Source organism: Schistocerca gregaria, chromosome 2 (genome assembly GCF_023897955.1).
Source record: "Schistocerca gregaria isolate iqSchGreg1 chromosome 2, iqSchGreg1.2, whole genome shotgun sequence".
NCBI lineage: Eukaryota > Metazoa > Arthropoda > Insecta > Orthoptera > Acrididae > Schistocerca > Schistocerca gregaria.
In genome coordinates this window covers 388200138-388220966 of record NC_064921.1, presented here as the reverse complement: position 1 = coordinate 388220966, position 20829 = coordinate 388200138, and the positions used below count along the sequence as shown (strand labels likewise).

General features: G+C 39.4%; 1 protein-coding gene across 2 annotated transcripts in view; it reads left to right on the top strand.

Annotated features, from left to right (window-relative positions):
• LOC126321023 (obscurin) overlaps positions 1-20829 on the top strand; it is a 790459-nt gene that overhangs the window by 147829 nt on the left and 621801 nt on the right. For both annotated transcript variants that reach the window (XM_049994141.1, XM_049994140.1), the window contains exons 4-5: positions 9373-9501; positions 18179-18349. In XM_049994141.1, the coding sequence (XP_049850098.1) occupies positions 9373-9501; positions 18179-18349 (300 nt within the window). The remainder of the gene's footprint in view (positions 1-9372; positions 9502-18178; positions 18350-20829) is intronic.

Genomic DNA, 20829 nt, shown 5'->3' with positions numbered 1-20829 from the left:
GTTTTGGTTACTTGATAACTTTGCGAAGAGTGTTAGTGAATTCGATGAATTTAACTTAACGTCTAAACTCTTCGTTACGATGGCGAGTGTAACTTTTGAAGAATAGCATTCTGTTATACAAGTTTTACTTCCGGAAAGTGTACCATCAATCATCAGAGATTTTCTCTTGCATAAGCTAACAATGCGGTAGCAGTTGCATGAAATGTGCGAGGTTTCACGGGGAGTCCGGCATCAGAAATCGACCCCGGCGTTGCAAGGTTGTATTGATTCACTTATTCAAGAAGACCGATGACGTTGGCACAACACTTTACATCATTCGAAATAAATTGAACTACGACAAGACTTGTTTAAAGTAGTTCCGACAGAGCTTACCGTTTATGAAAACGAACAGAAATTTTGCATTTGCACCGACCTCAAAAATGGTTTCACTAGCGAAGGTAACATATTTTAGGATAGAATTTTAACCTGTGATGAAACTTAGCTACATCATTTTGAGCCGGAGTCCAAGAACCAAAGCATGCAGTGTGGACACCCTGAATCGGTTGTCCGTAAGAAATTCAAAACGCAGCTATCAGATGGTAAAAAAAGTCATGTCAGCCATCATTTGGCTTGTCCGTGGTCCGATTATGTGTGATATTTTGGAAAAGCCACGCACTGTTAACAGCATATACTACTCGTGCATTATAGAGAATGTTATCGAGCGCGCATGAAAAGGAAATACCCTGGATTGGAGTGGCAGGCGTGTTTTTTCAAGACGAATCTCGACCTCATACTGCGAGCTCCTACCTCATCCTTCTTACAGCCCTGACGTTACCCCTTCGGATTTTTATCTGTTAGATCTGATGAAAGATCTGCATGCCATCAAATTCAACAGCAACAAAAAGTTTAAAAAAAGCACAAATCTTGTTTCGATCTAGTTAAAGTATTCTTTGTTGAGAGGATAAGACGATTCGTTTCGTAGAAGTTGTTAGGAATTTCGTGGAAAAATAAACAAAATGTATACTGATTTAATCAGCCATTTTTTTATGTTTCATTATTGAATGGGCCTCGTACTGATGAAGAAATTCAGCCAACAGTCACTATTCATATTGTCAAAATTGTAATAAAATAAACTTGATCATACGAAAAGTGGCTGGTTGCTGCAACGCAGTTACTGTGTGCCTTAATTAGTTGCGGGAAAAAAGTCATTATTTATCGGATTTTTCTGTCCCGCATAGGTCTTGAACAAGTTACACGCGGCTACACAATGGTAAATAAGGAGCTGTTTATGTATACAAGTAACGCAAAAATGCGCAAGCCGCCGAAGCGAAATCAGGTCGGAAAATCTGGAACACGCTGGGAGCCACATGGCAACTGCTTCTCGATTTATTTGTCTCTGAACTTCCTTTGGTCGGTTAATGCAAACGTTGTAGAACCTAGCTGTTTAATAAGTTTCGGAATGTGTCTCTTTCACTTCAAATTTTCATCTACGCGTGCCACTAGAAATGAAGATGATTCTACAATTTCGGCTATAGACTACATTTACGACTGCTGTCATACCTATTCACGTCCAGAATTGATACAAATATGTAGATACGCAGTGCACCTGTTACGGAATGGATAACTACAGTAAGTTGAATTTCATAGGCTGAATCTGAAATACGTGAGCAAACTTTGTGCATATCTGCTCACATCAGGAAAATGAGAAACTTTACCTTTCACACATATACACATACATACGGAATTGTCTGGTCCACCGGCTACAGGCAAAGACGTTTGCTCAAAGACAACGATGGTATTCCGTGTACCGATGTGTGCATCCGCTTTATTCTCGACATGTTTAGTTTCTTGTGAACGAGCAACATGTGCAGGGCTCGAGTGCAACGACACTGGAGTGTCGGACCGTGATGGGTTTCACGTTCGCGAGTGGGCGGGCGTTAAATGCTGGTGGCACTGAACGCTGGCAGCGCAGCTGTGCCGAAGGGCCTTCTTAGACCAACTACACCCGAACCTGCATCCGCTGCCGTTTACAGGCGACTTGTGGGAAGGGACAACAAAAATCATCCGAATACTGAACCTGGAGTAGATTTTGTAATGTGTTGCCAACGACCCAGGGTGCAATAAAAGAACATTAGCTGCAGAACTTCCTGTCAGTCAAAATACCGCATTGAGGACATGCGGTGGACCGTCTCCCCGGTAATTTCCAAGAATGATTGCCTATCGAAGTCATTGGGTCCAAATGATACATATCGAACGTGCGATCGTAAATCGATCATGCTACTCTGGCGGGCGTTTTGAGTACGTTTAAGTAGGTCCCTACAGCAACGACATAAAAAGAGAGTTACAAAAATACTTTCAATTGCAAAGGAGGCGCCTTACCTTACTCGACATCGATGTTCTCGCTATCTGAAAGTCCATTACGGTGATCTGGATGGATAATTTGGAAAAGTCGAACCATGTAATCTTCCTGATACTCGTTCGTTTTCCGCACTGTCCCCAATGAAATTGTAACGTTATTTCAGCATCGAAACTGTTCTTACGGATTTTTACACACTTGGGACCACCACAGTCTACACAGTCCCTTCTTTCCTTGTCTGGTAGTGTTCCATATTTGCTACAAAAAGTCGAACAATTTTCTACGCTGCATAAACATGGAATTAGATTCTTCCATGTGAGAGAATCCGCCGAAGAAAGGTCAAGAACACCAGACATACCACTCAGTAAATCTTCTGGGTTTCCCTAGCAACTCACTAATAATTAGCGGAGGTATGTATTTTAAAGCAAGTAAGTGAACGACGTAATACAGATAAAAATGATGATCACAAATAATTGACCACAACGCCCGCCACCGGGGTCGCATGATCGATTTACAATCGCACGTTCGATATGTATCGTTTGAGCTCAGCGACTTCGATAGGCAATCATTCTTGGAAATTACCGTCTCCCCACTCATAGTACCTCCAATGTGTACAGGGTCTCATGTCTAATTATTAATCGCTTTTTTCTATGCTTTCGTCCACAAGCTGCTAAGCTGCTGACCCACTATTTGTTTATCCCCTGCTCTTTACAGATTAGGCAACGTTGGGCAGAAACGGTATCACAAACCATTAATGTCTGCGGGCAGATGAGAAGCCACATAATACCTATCTAAACAAGACATCAGCAACGATTCGTCGTTAATGTGTGGTTTGGCACAGCTGGTGACTGTTTTGTACGGCCATATATTCTAAGCAGTCCTGCAGTAATTTGTATAGGATCTTCTTCTGGGTTTTCTATTCGATGTGGCTTTTGCATTATGGAGCTCCGGCTCATTCCGACCGCCATGGTTGAATTGCATTGTTGTCCTCCTCCTCTCCAAACGAAACTGTTTCTTGATGCTTCATTTGTGTTAACTGTGATTTATCATCACAGGTTCAGGCGAACCATTTTCATGGCCTGCACGATCAACAGACTTCCTAATAGATTTTCATTTACGATGAAATTAAAGGCTCTGTTTGTGTAAAGGGGGTGGAAATGAATACAGACTTCAAAAATATTACATGAATGCCTGCAAAACGATTCGCAACGAGCCTGGAATATTTGTAAGAACGGGACAATCCATCGTCAGTGTCCGAAAATGCCTTGAAGCAGGTGAAAGGCATTCTGAACATTCGTTGCATTTCGCCACCGAAATTGAAGAGACTGACTATCTCAACAGTCATTGTCTTCCACAAATAGACTGGTGTCCAAAGTTAAACCAACAAACCACTATTTCCCCGCCCTCCGTCTAATTCACGATGTATTAATACAAACTGTCAACAGATGTCCGTACGATCATGTCCTGTACGGAGGATGGCTTTCTGGTCAAAAGACATCCACGCCAACGATTACGTCAGAGCACCTGTCAAACGGGATAGTATTTGCCGGGGAGTCCCACGTTTACAGTCGCAGTGTACACAGACTGTGCAGTATGGCACAGAGAAGACGCCTACCGGGCTCTCTGCGTTGGAGGGCCATGGGAAGAATGGGAGCAGACAGTCGCAAACTGATGGGGACAGATGGCTTAATGTGAATCGTTCTGTGTGTTTTTCGGATGTGGCGAGAGTTTATAGAGATCGAAACTGTATCCCGAAAACCAGTGCGTGGTCGACTAGGTGTAACATAAGAAAGAGAGGGCCGTTATTTGGCTGTAAGGGCACAACGGTACCGTCTTAGTATTGCACGGCAACTGGCCTCGCAGCATCCACTGTTCTGTGGAGGCAGACGGTGTACAGAAAGCTTCGACAGAGTGGCGTTTATTGTCGGAGATCTGTTGTATGTGCGTCTTTGATGCATCTTCACGGAAGGGAACGTCTGGGGTGGAGCCGTCAACATGCCATCTGGATGGTCGAACAGTGGGCCAATGTTCTTTTCACAGATGAATCCCGATTTGGTCTGGGCAGTGATTCTCGACGGATTCGCATGTGGAGGGAACGTGAAGCACGATTTCGGAACCCAAAAATTGTGGAAAGAGACCGATATCGAGGAAAAGTTCTGGCGGTGTCGGGAAGGATGAAATTGTGCGGTTAATTCTGCAAGATTTAACTGCTGTCATATATCGTGACGGCATCTTGTGACCTCGTGTGCTGTTGTTGCGAGGTTCTGTGGGTCCAGACGGCGTATTACTTGAAACTTCTTAATAAAGATTTTTTTACTTAAGCTGAAATAACTGGGAAGGTGAAACTTCTTTATATAAATTTTGTGCTTATACTGCTGAGTGGAATTGAATGCAAGTGTCACTTTGCGAGTCTTAATCATTTAAACACTGACGTACAGAATTAGCCCAGACAATCACAACTCAAAGTTCTCCTGTTAGCCGGCCAGAGTGGCCGAGCGGTTCTAAGTGATACAGTTTGGAAGCGCGCGACCGCTACGGTCGCAGGTTCGAATCCTGCCTCGGGCATGGATGTGTGTGATGTCCTTAGGTTAGTTAGGTTTAAGTAGTTCTAAGTTCTAGGGGACTGATGACCTCAGGAGTTAAGACCCATAGTACTGAGAGCCATTTGAACTATTTTTCTCCTATTCATTAATTACTCACAATGTTCAAGGATAACGCGATCTGCCTGCTTTAAAATTAAATCGAAAGTATGGCCCTGAATTAGAAGAAATCCTGACAGTAATATATACATTTCATATGCCACTTGCCTCACAAAAATCTTCATTACACGAACTACTGCAATACAGCAAGCGCCAATACAGCCAGCTAAATAAAAGATTATAACAACTGAAGGCTCTAACTACTGATAGGCATGTGGTTCGCTAAGGAAAAATTTTGTTGCAAAGCCAACAATGTATTTACCTTAATAACGTGACAATTAGTTCAAAAAAATATATAATCGTCCGGGACATCCAGTTCCAAATATTGTGTAATCATGAATAGGCCCTAATATTCAATCTCCAAGTCGGACACGTCCAGATCATCCGCCTTCGCTAACACTTCAAACCTCTAACCTCCATCAATGCTAACTACTCACTTCCAACCTCCATCACTACTGGCCGTTCACTTGCAACTGCCATCACCGCTGACTGTTAACTTCCAACGGCAAGTCCGACCAGCCATAGAGTCTCTTACAGAGTGCGCAAATCGTTGTCGGAGTTATTAATGCAGAGCGCTACATAGGGCTGCCAACATACAGACACAAAACTACGTACTTACATACTAGACGATAATGCTCGACCTCATAGAGCACGCGTGGTTGATGTTTACTTGAAACGGAAGTAATTGCATGCGTGGCGTGGCCTACTCGCTCTGCTAATTTGAATCCCATAGAGCACGTCTGGGATGCACCAGGGAAACAGGTTGCATTACGTCAGCATCCACCAATCACTCTCCAAGCCTTGCGAGCAGCGCTGCAGAATTAATGAACGTTATGGCCTCAACATGAGATTGATGGCATCATTCACAGCATGTCCTGTCGTTTGTAAGGTCTGTATTGCTGCCAGGGGTGGTTACACCCCATACTGAGCGTGTTAACCAGCTGTCAGAAGGTGTGTGTAAATCTTTTACGTTGGAAAAAAAGAACATTTTTGTCTACCGATATGAGTGTTGAAGTTGTTAACGTTCTGTATTATTTATGTTGTTTCTACTTTATATCACCTGTTTATACTGTTTTGTGGCAAAATAAACTCAGCCTTGCAAAATTTCGGTTTGTTGCTTCAATTTTGGATATCAATGTATATCCCATCAGTAGTACCGTTGTTGCGACACGACTACACATCTAGCTTATACTTCTGGACGGGTATCTACAAACGTTTCTCGTTTTTATCGATGTAATTTAGCTACCCTCGAAGTTTGTGTGTGTATTTACGACTCACTCTTTAGAGTTGCTAATTAATTCTAAAGAGAATTTATTAATGATTGTGCAATAAAAAAGGAACCACTCTTTCGTAATTATTGAAAACGAAAATAGTGTCAACACAAAACATGACAGTCCTGTCCCAAGATCGGCACTACAGTCGTGTTTTAACCGGAGGCGGTTTATCCACGCTGAGTACCACGCTCTGTCAAGGGCGTCGCATCACTCTGTCCAATTTTTCGAGGGACAATTAACCGCAGTTTTGAACTGAAAGTATTAACACTGCTTACGATTGTGGACGTAAGATAGACAGTTTTTCAAAGCACTGAACAGTAACATAGAATTAGTGTATATTATCGAATGTTGGATAAATAGATTCGACGTGGCTCTATTTTATTTAACAACATTTTACGTATTACAAATTGGCACAGGAGTTTGAATTACATATTCTGTTTCGCACTTCTCTACTGTGCACGTCCGTATCTCACCACTGACTTCTAGTATCAGCCGCACGCAGCTGGCGTCAACAAGTGTATGGGCCTGAAGATGACGTTGTTAAATCGTTGAAACTAGTTGCCAAAATAAAATCGACACCTTAAATACAGCTGGAGGAATTTCTTCGTTTTAATATAAATTTATACCAGCTGACGTCCCGCTGTCCTCCATTTCAACTATGGTTGTACGAAGATAACAAATCATTTGTTGATGTACCCTTGCACCAAACGACGTGCGCCGCTCTGCGAAACAGTCGAACAACCAGAATAAGATCAAAGTCTGACAACTATTCGTTTTAATTAAGGTTAGTGACAATTTATCTCACTCTGAACTGTTCTGTGATTTATTTTTAACGTTCTTTACATTAAATTTTAGTTGAGGTACACTGTGTCTGTGTAGTATTTTTGTCTACGGCGTTTGATCAGATGTTTGTTTTCACGCGTGGTTTAACGTTTAACCCATCTAGATACACCATTTTGCTCATTCTCTCCAGCTGATTGGTTGGTTGATTTAGGAAAAGGGACCAAACAGCGAAGTCATCGGTCCCATCGATTAGGGAAGAATGGGAAAGGAAGTTTGTCGTGCCCTTTCACATGAACCATCCCGACATTTGCCTGAAGCGATTTGGGTAAATCACGGAAAACCTAAATCAGGATGAACGGACGCGGGTTTGAACCGTCGTCCTGCCGAATGCGAATCCAGTGTGTTAACCACTGCGCCACCTCGCTTGGTAATGTCGCAGCTCTCATTGGTAAGCATAACTTAGTTTAGACTTTGCTAACTGGAGTGTCGCGATTTACCTGTGCCATATTTCGAGTCATGAAATTTTGTTCGGTCAGAGATGTAAACTATATAAGATTATAATTTGACACATTTCACTTTTTATTGTGAGCTGAACTATTTTATAATAAATTTGGAAACAGTCTGCAGATGTCAATGCCTACAACGGCGAGCAGCTATCAGTTTTGTTTGACAGTTGACCGGATGCAAATTGCAAGTAATCGTTACTGAGTGACAAATAATATGCGCGACTAGAAATACCGATTTGTTTCTTGCTAATTCGCATTTGGTCTTTCGCGCACACATTTCATGCCTGAATCGGTTCGAATTAGTAGTTTTCGTATAACACCACTTCGTCTCAGCGGGACGAGTAGGTGAAAAAGAGTGATGGCACAAAGCACGCTGTTCTTGCCCGACTCTGGCCACGCTGGTAGCGACACGAATACGTATCCCATTTTATTACACTTTACTCCCGTGAATTCGCTCTGACGATGCGCGCATCTGGCGTAATACCGGTTAAAGTGCGCATATCATATAGCTAAAAATTGTCCCTAACTTTCAATCTTATTTCTTTTCTGCCACTTGTAAATTGCAACAGTGTTTATACAGTAATTGTAATATCATTTTTTTTAAGTTAGAGGTCTTAATGTACCTGTTTGATTCAACAATTAACATATGCAGCATATAAAGAAGGAGATGTTTTGGATGAAAGTACTGGGTATTTACGCAACGGAAACCGTCGTTAAATTAGGCGCTGTCCTTGATGCGTCTCCCCAAAGTAGGAATTTGCACGAGACTATTTATTTATGAAGGAAAAAAGTCAGTATGTAGATTTGAACTAAGAAACCGTATTTGGCGTGCGTATTGCCAGTTCTTATTAATGAATGAAACAAGCAAGAAATACTCTGTAACGGGTAGATGGCTCGATATTACGAAATACATACAGTTTACATTGGAGTCATTAGTTTTGCGCGCCCAGTTAACGGTAATTCGAGCGATGGTATAAATATGAGTCAGTTAGTTAGTTACGTTTTGCATAGATCATTTGATCAAATGGTTCAAATGGCTCTGAGCACTATGGGGCATAACTTCTAAGGTTATCAGTTCCCTAGAACTTAGAACTACTTCAACCTAACTAACCTAAAGATATCACATACATCCATGCCCGAGGCAGGATTCGAACCTGCGACCGTAGCGGTCGTGCGGTTCCAGACTGTAGCGCCTAGAGCTGCTCGGTCACCGCGGGCGGCCGGATCATTTGAAATTATGAGGAACGAGTCAGTTTACAGGATATGTATTCATGATTAGTGTTATCATTAATGAACACATTATTATTTTTAGTCCTATTTATGCAACTACACATTATATATGTAGTGCTTACGTAGTGGAAACAAGAGCAAGAGCGCCCTGTTCATTTGTTCAGGCCATGTATACAATGAAACGAAGTAGGTCAAAACACTTTATTTCAAATGTGTGACGGAGAGACGTACTGCTCATAAACGGTGTTTTTTCCTAGCTATATGCACAAAGGTAAATAGAGTCAACTGAGAGGTATAGTTTTAATGTACTGGTTAATATTGATTGTGTTGTATTGATAATCTTTAAAAATTCAAGATTCATAGCATTTGTTAGAGATTAAATTAGTGAAAAAATATCAATCTTTATCTTAAAGTATTATATGGACGCAAAACAATACATTCCAAACAAATTTTAAGGAAACATTTCTGAATAAATCTCTACTATTGGTCAGTGTTGCGGGCCGAGAACGGCCCCGGTATTAACTCTATTTGTGCGCCCTGTGCAGGTGGCTAGTGCGACGATGCGACGACCCTTCGACGCAGGGCTGGGTGGCCGCCAAGTTCCTGGTGCGCGCCACGGACGACGTCGGCCCAGAGAGCCAGCTGCGCGCCGAGGTCGCCTGCCGGAGGAGGGAGTGAGTAGCCGAGCTAGCAGGTGGAAGGCCACTACGCGTCCTAAGACCACGATTACAGCCACTTTCCCCTTATGCCACTCCAAACCTTTTCTGATACTAGCAGTTGTTCTGTGATGCTTTAATAGAGTTACACAGTTTTCGTATTTACAAATTTGGGAAAAAAGGAATTAATAACTGCAACTTTTTTAATCTGAGTTCAGTACAATTAGGTATTTTTGTTCATAATATTCACACCGCTGCATACGAATCTCTGATATATGAGGCGTATTTTTTAAGTAAGTGCCGTTTTGAAATTAAAAAAAGACGTGCTACGATATCTCAACAATTTTATTTTTACATGAAAGCCTGTGCCTTAATCTACTTTTTTACATAATTTCCGTCAATATTGAGGCACTTGTCACAACGTTGTACCAGTTTTTGAATACCCTCCTCATAGACGTCTCCCGCCTGACTTGTTAACCACTGCATCTCCACTGTTTTGACTTCGTCATCGTCTTGAAGACGCCGACTGCCTGTGTTTGTTCAAGTGCAGCAAACGATGCCCTTGCTCAACTTCCATGGGCTGTTGCTTTGATTCTGGTGTGATGTAGGCCACCCATGTTTCATCGCCCGTAACAATCAGGCTTAAGAAATCATCACCGTCGTTGTGGTACCGCTCAAGGAAAGTCAATGCACTGTCTAAATGTTTGCTTTTGTTCACATCCGTCAACGTGCGCACAATTTTCGGTAATTCAAGTGCTCGGTCACAGTGCCATACAAAACACTACGAGAAACATTAGGAAAGTCATCCCGCAAGGAGGAAATCGTAAAGCGTCTGTTTTCTCTCACATTATTGTCTACTTCCTGCATCAAACTTTCATTAATGACCGAAGGACGCCCACTCCGTTGTTCATCATGCACATTTGTGCGGCCATCTTTAAGTGCTCTCACCCACTTTCTTACCAGTCCATCACTCAATGTTTTCTCCGTAAACTGCACAGATCTCACGATGAATATCGATCGCTTTTAGGTCTTTAGTACTAAGAAATCTTATACAGCCCGTACTTCGCAGTCGGCGGGATTCACGATTATCGGAGGCATCTTAAACACTCAGTACACAACGTAAACAAGGAAGAACCAGACTGTAATGGCGTCAGTGCGTAGATTAAGGTACAGGCTTTCATGTAAAAATAAAATTATTGAGATATCTTAGCACGACTTTTTTTTAATTTCAAAACGGTACTTACTTAAAAAACACGCCTCGTACGTTCATCTTGCAAAAGAGATGGTAAAGCGAAAAGTTAATAATAATTTGAGATACGTAAGAAACTATCAGCCTCGATTGCGGTAATGGCACCAACCTTTACCTAGGTTTCAGCCCAAATAATTGAGCTTCTTCAGAACGTATTCCTGAATCTATAATTTGTCTAAGAGGGCATGGTCTAGAAATAAAACTAAAACGGCCTGAATAGGCTTAGTCACATTTTAAAAATGCGGTACATAAGTACTAAGTCAACATCAAGACTTAACTTGAACCCTGGCATGAGCCTCGGGAGATCGCGTGAAACTACGTAGGATTAGATAACGCGCTGCAAATCAACATGGCGGGGAACATTGCGCATGTCTAACTAAGACCGTGACTGTCAAAGATGAAAGACCAACTTATAGAAAGGTTGAAAATCTTAAACACAAAGGCTCTCCACGAGGTTATGACTAAAATGTAACAAACTATGCATGGATTTATATAAGTTCGAACACACTACCCCGACTTACACTATTAGAATATATCGGCCCTTTCACAAATAATGCTGCATAACGCACACATCGTTATTAATGAAAGATGACATCGGACATAAAACAGCGAAACTGTAGTATGTAAACGTCATAATTCAATAATCTCGGTTAACCTGTACACAGACTGTCTAGTAGGTGTTTTTATCAGTTGATGTAGATATACTTCTTATTGCTGACACGCACTGGATGAAGAATATTATCAAGATTAATTTTTTATCTTATTACTAAAACTAACGCGTGAGTGAACGAACAACGCCACTCCATCGCCATGTAATAGCAAATGACTAGCATAGGTCAAATTATGTTTTACGTGTAAAAAATATGGTAATTGCGTAAACGGGCGTGCAACGCCCTTTCATCGCGCTTATACTTTATCGACCGACAGAGGTCAATTTCACTATGCGCTACAAAAGAGAATTATCGCCTCTTATGTTAAAGGCTGTTGTTAAATAGATATGATCTGATATGATAAAACATGCTTGACCCGAAAAGACACATAGGATAATTTTATGGTCACTTGACATGGGAAAACGGCATGTTCTTCACAAGGAAGAAGGAACGTTTTATCATATGCGGGAGACCCGCGGCGCCGTACTAGGCGACCCTGGGAGCCTGTGCGCGGAAAGCGAGAACGCTACCGCAAAACCACCAGCTGGTAAACAGAGACTGTCACATTTAACAACTCAATACACAGAACTTGACAATGAAGATGACGAAAAATGAAACCTTGCAACTGACAAACTGTAAAGAAAAACAGACACTGTAAAAACATAATACAGCAGGAAAAGCCATAATAATAAAAAAAAACCACTGATGATAATGCAACTGCAGTGAAACGTGTCTGGGACAAAAAAACAAAATTGTGTTGTGCTAAGGGCGGACCCCATACAAAAACATACGTTAAAGTACACTTACTTGCATATTCTTGACCTCATTCATTGTAATGTTAACAATCTAGCATGTGCTTTATAATTAATGGTAGCTAGTCCCCAGACTGTCTTTAGAGGGCACGTTTATGCTGCAGCCTCGCTGGTTCACATCGCCAACATACACAAACCCACAGGCCGCTGACCAGCCACGGAGAGGCAATCAACCTGCAACTTCATCACTGGAGTAGCGTGCGCGCCTCTATTGTGAATGGAATCACTCATGTATACATGCTGAGAAAGAGGCACGCATCTATATGAGTGCCTTTCTTGCTTGGAGTGCAAGTACAGGCTCATGGCGACTAGACGCAAGCAGCGCTGGTTAACTGTTCCTTCCCGTTGCGCTATTAATCTATTCCTACATGTCCTACAGCTCCGGGAGAGGGCTTCGCTAGATTCCACGCTATTTCACCGCTACGTTCATTCCAGTGAAACCAATTGTTACACATTCCCGACGTACCCTACACACTATGTATCATTACCAAGCATAATCACTCAGTGGATCTTAATATTCTGAGATTTGTATGGCGATATAATGAAAACCTTCGAGTGAACTTACTTAGAATTCACTGCAAGGTTGCCTTCACCAGTTCAATGTTTCAAGTGATGTCCTCGAGGTATTTTTTCGTTAGACACACAGCCAGGTTGCCTGAAAGCAATATGATAAAGAGACACGGTTTCGCGTTCAAACCTGAAAGACGACTCGAACTTTTTGGGTCACCAAAACTCTTTACAATTCAGCATAATGAAACTGTTTCACACGCGGTGTTTATCAGCAAGATAATGTGATTCGTGATGACAAATGAACAGGAACAAAGAAATTCAATAATCAATCTTCTCTTAAGAGATATATCCAAGAGAACTTAGTAATTCAGTTTTAAATGTAACAAGACGGACAATACTGTCTTAGTGTTTCATAAATGCGTCCGTTATTCGTGAATCATCCTGTACTAGTTGTAAATAATTAAATGTTAAGAAGTGGTACGCTCGTCCACCACATAGCAAGTTGTGAATTTGTGTTACAATAAGTATCGATAATAAAATATAATTTTTGTACTTGCCTGCAAATGCAGCAGGAGCAACTTCTGAATACAGTGCTGCAGCAACCCAGGATACACCGGTACGCAGTGCCCGCTTCCCTCACACCTCTTACTTGTCCGAAGAAAACTGTAATTTTGCGATATTTTCGTTGGACTGTTATCACATTCTCAATGTTAACTGCCTAGCTTAGGAATACTGAATGGCTTCGTATTGTACGGTGTACACAAAATTTGCTTATAAAGCTTTTATGTATGTACAGTGCAAGTATTATAAGCGCCAAACAAAAAGATGAATTAGATCAGCAGGGCCGGAAATAAACGTGTAAATAGCGTAACCATACAATCTTTTCTGGGAAAACATCCCATAGCTTCAGTTCTCTCCTTTGACCTGTTTGAAGAGGACCTGACAAAATTCATGCTTATCAATAATTGTTCGCAATGTGAAAATATTAATACCAGTACCAGTATCCAGAAAGGAATGTGTTTAGTATTAAAGGTAAATGAAGCTCAATTACCTACCGACTGGCAGTTTATTCTGGTAATATGAGTTAAGGACTCGTTTGAAGTAAAAAAAGGTCTTTTCTTTATTTAGCAATTACACTGACACTTCATAGAAGAAAGAACATTTTCCATAAGGGATGAATTTCGAGAGGAAACCAAATCATATGAGTAATATCCGGTTGGACCAGAAAGATAACGCGATGCTTGCTATTGAAACTTTCTTATATATGTGACAGAGCATTCTTCAATTGTAAATTTCGACAACAATGGCCAAATTCCTTGCCTGGATCACTAGCACAAACAGTATTTCAGAAGAAGCCACGCATCAACGCCGGTCATTTTTATTTTTGATTTATTCCTTTTGTGTGATTGATATTTATATTACAGCAATTTATAATGGTAGATGCTGCTCATATAGAACAAAAAGTGATTTCCAGGCTTCCAGTGCTCTGTCGGCATCACTGCAAGTGCGAGCGCTTCTTATCCCATTCCTCTCAAGTAGCAAAAAGAGGCAAGCGATTGGCTGCAAAGTGCCCAATTCTACAGTACTCTCTGGAGATGTTTATTTAATAAGGAATATGTACCAACAATTGACAACATCCATGCAGTTTGTATTGTTCCGCGGATGAATAAATATATCTTCTATCCTTTCTTTTTCTGATTGTTAACTATCCAACAATAAGATGCTGCAATTCAGGTCATAGCGTATTATAACTGTAACTTTCAAAATTCTGAAATAACAGACGTTCTTCTGAGGGCTTAAGTGATAAGTGTCATCTTGAATGATATTGCAAATGCACGATTCCGTAACGGCATGTCTGTGGGAATTATAATGCCAATCGGCGAGGGTCAGTTTGCATCATAACGTTTTATGGATTTGGTCAAGAATGCTACACAATATGCAGAACAACTGACACTATCATTTCTTACTCCACATCAGTTCTGTCTAAATAAAACTAGTAATTACCATCAAGTGCCTGGACGCATTAAGTTTTCTTTTGTAAGGTGTGCCTTGTTTAAGGAAAATGTTTGTTTTCGCCATCCAATATACACTTCGCATTCTTATGACGATTACAGTGAATAAACAAGGAACTGTTTCACTGTTAGTAAAACTAAGGTTTTAAACTATTTCGTGATTTTCCGGCGTAACGACATTAGACTTGCAATATTTATAATTACACTATGTAATACTGCAACGGTTAACGCTTATACTGTAATGTTTAAAACGTAAAGTGTCAAAGAGTATTAAGTGGCAATATATAGTTATTTTAAATATGGTAATCATTTGCACTTTAAAAACTTATACTTACCGGTACTAATTATGTTTTTAGCCCTTGACTAAAGGTATGGTGTTCATTTACTCTTATAATTTCGTGGGGCAGCCTGTTATACAGTTTATATATTTATGGCATACTATTTTTTTTCTTGTTTTACTTGTACCCCCCCTCCTCTCTCCCCCCCCCCCCCCCCCCCCCCATTCAGGTATGTAAGTATTGACTGGATCTAGTCTCGTGGATATGTATTGCACTGTTTGTAGTATACTTCTTTTTCATGTGTACATAATCTGGAAGATGCATTCCAATGGGACAGTCAGAATTTCTAGCTTAAGCATTAATCAGTACAGTGACATAACTTTTCTCCCAAACATGATTATATCACAAGTTCACTATCAGGCATGAAATATTGCACATTGATGCAAGGATTTGCAAATCATAACATGCTGTATATAGTCTCTTTGATAAACCCTGTACATGTTCTGTCCATTTCAGCTGTCAGTCTACTTGAATTTCAAGAAGATGGTGTCCATTACACATTCTAATACCCTCAGTGTTAATTTTTAATTTAGATTGATAGTGTGTTTTATCTCAACAGAAGTACATAAAGTTAGTTTTCTTTACGTTTAGGCTTACTTTGTTTTTCAATAACCAGTTGTAGGATGCCTATGTAATATATTTTGGGTCTGATTCACAAAAAATCCTTTTGAAGTATGTGAGATCTCAACTCACGGCACCCAGTTTGCTAGGTATGACTTTAACCTTTTGTTCCTAGTAACTCCAATTTATACAATAAAATTTTGTGGTCAATGGTTTCACATTTAAAAAAAAATTCCATTCACATGATCACCTTTGTCCAGTGTTTCAAGTATGGTTTTTGCAAACAGTGCTGTAAAAGATTCTGTATCTCTTCTGGGTCTGGGTTCATTGCAAAGAAGGTTAAATTTATTTAAATACTTTTTTAATCTATTTTTCACTAGCATTTCAATAATTTTGGAAGTGTGGACAGTAAAGAGATTGGTCTGTAGTTTCCCACATTTTTTGTATCACCATTTTAAGGTATACTCACATTAGGTATTCTGGAGAACAGCCAGATTTGGACGATTCATTGATGATTTTTGTCAGTGGGGGTGTTGTGGTTTTTACACATGCATTAAGGACACAAACTGGTATTTCATCTAGACTGGCCAATGTTTAAATAGGCATATAACTTGTGCCTACTCTCTCTCTCTCTCTCTCTCTCTCTCTCTCTCTCTCTCTCTCTCTCTCTCTCTCTCTCTCTCTCTCTGCCCCTCTGTTATGCTGTATAGTTAAATTTAGTGGCTGGTGTTGGTTCAGTAAGATGTGTGTCTGGAAATTTCTGTTGTAACTCCTTAACAATGTTGTTAAAGTAAACATTCAGGAAGTTTGTCATTCCTTTTGGATGGATGATCTGACTGTCTTTGTTTTTAAGTTATGAATTTTAGTGTTTTTGTGCAATGTACGGTATGATGTCTGTTGTTTGATTATATTCCAGACTGCTTTGCTTTCATTTTCTGCTTTCAGTAGTATTTTATGGTTTGTATGGTTTTAGCTGTTAGCAGTACTTTCTGTAAATTCTTTAACAATTTTTATAAAATTGCAAAAACAATGTGTCAGCCTATTTTTGGTGGAATTGAGATGCCTAAGAGTTTTAGAGGATTTTTTTATCTCTGAAAGAATGCATTGTTTTGCCAAACGATTCTTCAAATTAATTCCTGCAATGAGAAGACCCCTTTGTTAATATTTAATTTAAGGGCTTTTCTACACAAATATTTACTTTCAATATCTGAGATAGATGAACGGATAGGCCTAGATTTTTAGCCTTCGTACAGCATTTTTTCCTCTCTATATTTGTTGATACATGGTCTATCAATGCTGAAGACTGATTACTCCACTAGGACAACTTAAGAAGTGAAGACACACCATAATGGTACAGAATATTTAAGTAACCATTGCTGACTTCACTGTATTGATATTTGAATCCCCACAGACGATTGTTTTTTAACACAATACCTTATCTAAAGTCTGGTTTAGACTTGATAAAAAAATGTGCGTATCAGGTCTGGAGGATCGGTACACAAAGACTACATTTAACTTTTTAGCCTATGAGCTATGTTCTCCTGTCTCTCAGTGGTGAAGTGACAGGTTACAAATCCAAAGACCTTGAGTTTGATCCCCAGTCAATCCTAGGATTTTTATATGTCATTCATCACTTCTTTCATCTTTAGCAATGTTCGTTGATGTGAAAAATGCCAACTTGCACCATGGTATGGAGTCCACATTCAACTGTAGGTCCCCTATAACTGGCTAGGTAAGGAAGTCCAAAAGTCAGAAAAAGGCAACAGCATACCACTCCAACAGGACCATGTTTAGTAAAGCACTGTGGTGTTCAAAACAATCTTCAGATTGACGACTGCTTTGCTTATTTACTTTCTCCTACTTTAGCAGCTAATAGTTCAAAATATTTATCTACACTTAATGTAATAATGTAATTTCTGACTTCAAATGAAACCACTTTTCACATAAACACATGAACACTCACCTTTCATGGAGTGTCTACTGCAGAAACAAGCAAGTTCATATGAGGAACTCTGTTAAACATTTAGTTGCCTGTATCATGATGGTCTCCTCCTCTTTGTGCTTGACATTAAAAACTCCTTCACATGGGATGGAGTCACTGTTTTTCTATCCTTTTTTTGCTACACATTTCACTTTATGTTGTTTTCTCATCTTCTGGCGATACTTCAACTTCTATTGTTTCCACTGATTGACTTGACAAGTTGTCTATACACAGCTATGTTAATTTGTAATTTCTTTGACTTTGCCATTTGCCATATAAGTACGCAAAATTTGTACTGGGTAATTGAATTGATAGTGTGAATAATGACCAAAAAAAGTAAACTAAGAGCATGAATGTGAGTTTTATATATAGTTAATGTGCAACAATGATGTTGAATTTGTTTTAGAAGGATAAGTAAGAAAAAGAAAATTTTAATCTGAAATAACAAAACAGTTTTATAAAATTGTCCATGAATAACTCATCTTAATTTGATTTTTGCAAGTGTAGCAGCCTTGCTTTTCTTCGAGTCTAGGAAAGGTTTGTACAGACAACTCATATAAACAATTCTACATTTCCTTTCAGGGCAGTTGTTCGAGAGTTAGTGGAGACAGAAGAGGAATTTGGCCGAGACCTAAGACAAGTAGTGGAACGATACATGCAGCCACTCGACAACCCTGCTGTGCCACGAGTTGTGCGGGATAACAAAGATGTCCTCTTCAGCAACCTCAAGCAAATTGCTGATTTCCACAACACGTAAGTTGTCCAGCTGCATTAATGTTTAGTGTGAATACAGCTTGTGTGAGAGCCCTAAATGCTCATATTAACACTCCAGATTTTCCTTAAATACTAATTATCCTTTGGTATGTGGTTATTTGGCAACACAGTACACCAGATTGACTTTGTTCGTCCTTTATGAAGTCCTCTGTGATACACACAGACGTCAAAAGCATCAAAGCCTGTATTGTTGGTTTCGGTGGCCATGTAGTAGGGACCATTCCAGCATGTGTCTAAAATAATTCAGATTAACAACAGAAAACTTAAATCAGGATGCCTGGATGAAGATTGGAGCCTCCAACTTCCCTAATAGAAGGCCACTCTGTTAAAAACAGCACTACCTCATTCGATTTACCTATAGTGTACAACACTGTTTTACATATAAGTTTTTTAATAATGAGAAAGGCCACTGCTGAACTATTAATTCATATCTCACTCTTTGTTACTGTAGACATTGTTTCATGACACTACAACACCATCAGCTGATGTCAGGAACATGTCATGCACTGTAACTTCCCATTCGCTAGCCTGAAATACTGAGTCAGCATTCCTCTATAATGAATGAGGTGTTGAGCCCAGAAAGGGGATTAGGTGTTAGGGTTAATCATTGCATAGATTTAGGGGATTTTTTTCAGAAAAGGAGAAAGAAGAAGAATAAATATGATTTGCATGTGCCAGGTGGAGATTTAGATGTTTCATTATTGTTATTATTATTTGTATTACATTATTTTACCAAACCACAGTCTTTGTTGTCTAAATAACTCTTGAATGTATGGGTTAAGAGTTGCTTTTTAACTAAGTTTGTTTTGCAAGTTCTTTAATCTCCACTGGTAATCTATTGTACAGTTTTATTTCTTGATAGAAAATGCTGTTTTGAGTTTTATGTTTATTCGTTCTTGGTAAATGTAAATCCAGTTTAGATCTTGTTCCATAGTCATGGATATTGCTGTCTCTACAGTAATTACCAGTGTCATCTTTGATGTGTAAAACTAATTGGTAGCTGTATTCACACTGTGCAGTTAAAATCCCCAGTTCTTGAACAGTTCTTTATAAAGAGCTCGGCTACTATTTTTGGTTTTTATTATTGTGGTCCTTTTCTGTTTTTTGAAAACTGGGTTCATATTTTGTGCATATGTTCCCCAGAAAATAATGTCATAGCTAAAAAATGAGTGTACACATGAATGGTGTGTAACTGAAAAGAGACTGGTTGTTGACACACTGATGATAGGATGCAAAGGGGATAACATGCTGTTGACAATATGTTTGCACATGTCTTTCTGTATTCACACCATTTCAATTGACAATCAATGTTCATTCACAGAACTTTTGCACTTGTTACAATGTCTATAAATATAATAGCATCATTTTCCCTCTTCAAACTGAAATACAGAGCATTTGTTTTTTATGTTGAGTGTGACTTTATTGCTTATTGACCAATTATAAACTTCGCTGATGCTTTCATTTTCTTTCTCTGCAATGAGTTCTCTTGTTTTCTCAGTTACTATAACATTGCTGTCATCACTGAAAACAATTTGTTCCCCATTACTAACACTACTGGGTAAGTCATTGAGAGTATTAGAAATAGTGTTGGTCCTAATATTCTACCTTGATGAACTCCTATGTTAATGCATTTTTCTTCTGGTAAGTGTTTTAGTAAAAGTTTAGACGTCTTTCAGGTATGTGTTATCTCTACTCTTTGTACCTTATCTGCTAGGTATGATGGGAATCAGTTATTAGCTACTCCTCTTATTGCTAATGCTCCTTGCTTATTTAGTAGAATCTTATGGTCAGTGACATTGATAGCCGTAGAAAGGTTTACAAATATGTCTGTGAAACACTCATCATTGGCAATGGCATCAAGTACCACTTTTGTGAATTCTACTATGGCTGATTCCTACTTCTGCCACTTTGGAAGCCAAATTGTGATTCATTTAAAAGGTTGTATTTAATCAAGTAATTTACTAATCTGTCTTCATAACTGATTCTATTATTTTTGAGAATGGTGTCAGCAGGAAAATGGGTCAGTAGTAATCTGTCCTCCACATTACCTTCCTTTAGCAGAGATACAACTCTTGCCTGTTCTAAATACTCTAGAAATTTCCCCGATGTGAATGTTTTGTTTATTATTTCAAATTATCAAAAGTTAGTTGCAATTATTTCCAGAAATGTACTATATTTCATTTACATATTCAGAATGTTTGAATCAGCATATTGTATTTGTATGTTAAAAATAGTGCACTGTGCAGCAAATCCCTATGTTTTGCTATGATTTTATTACTTACAGTGCTCCTATTTCACAAGTGTGCTACCTTGTTGCAGTTACGCATCACCTGTTGTATTGAAATATGCGAATTAACTGAGGAGAATATCCCATTTTTTTCTGGTTGGTTTAGTTTTGTCATTATCCTGTTCCATCTTCCTAATTTTGTTAATTGCTGCACATAGTTCTGTGATGTCTT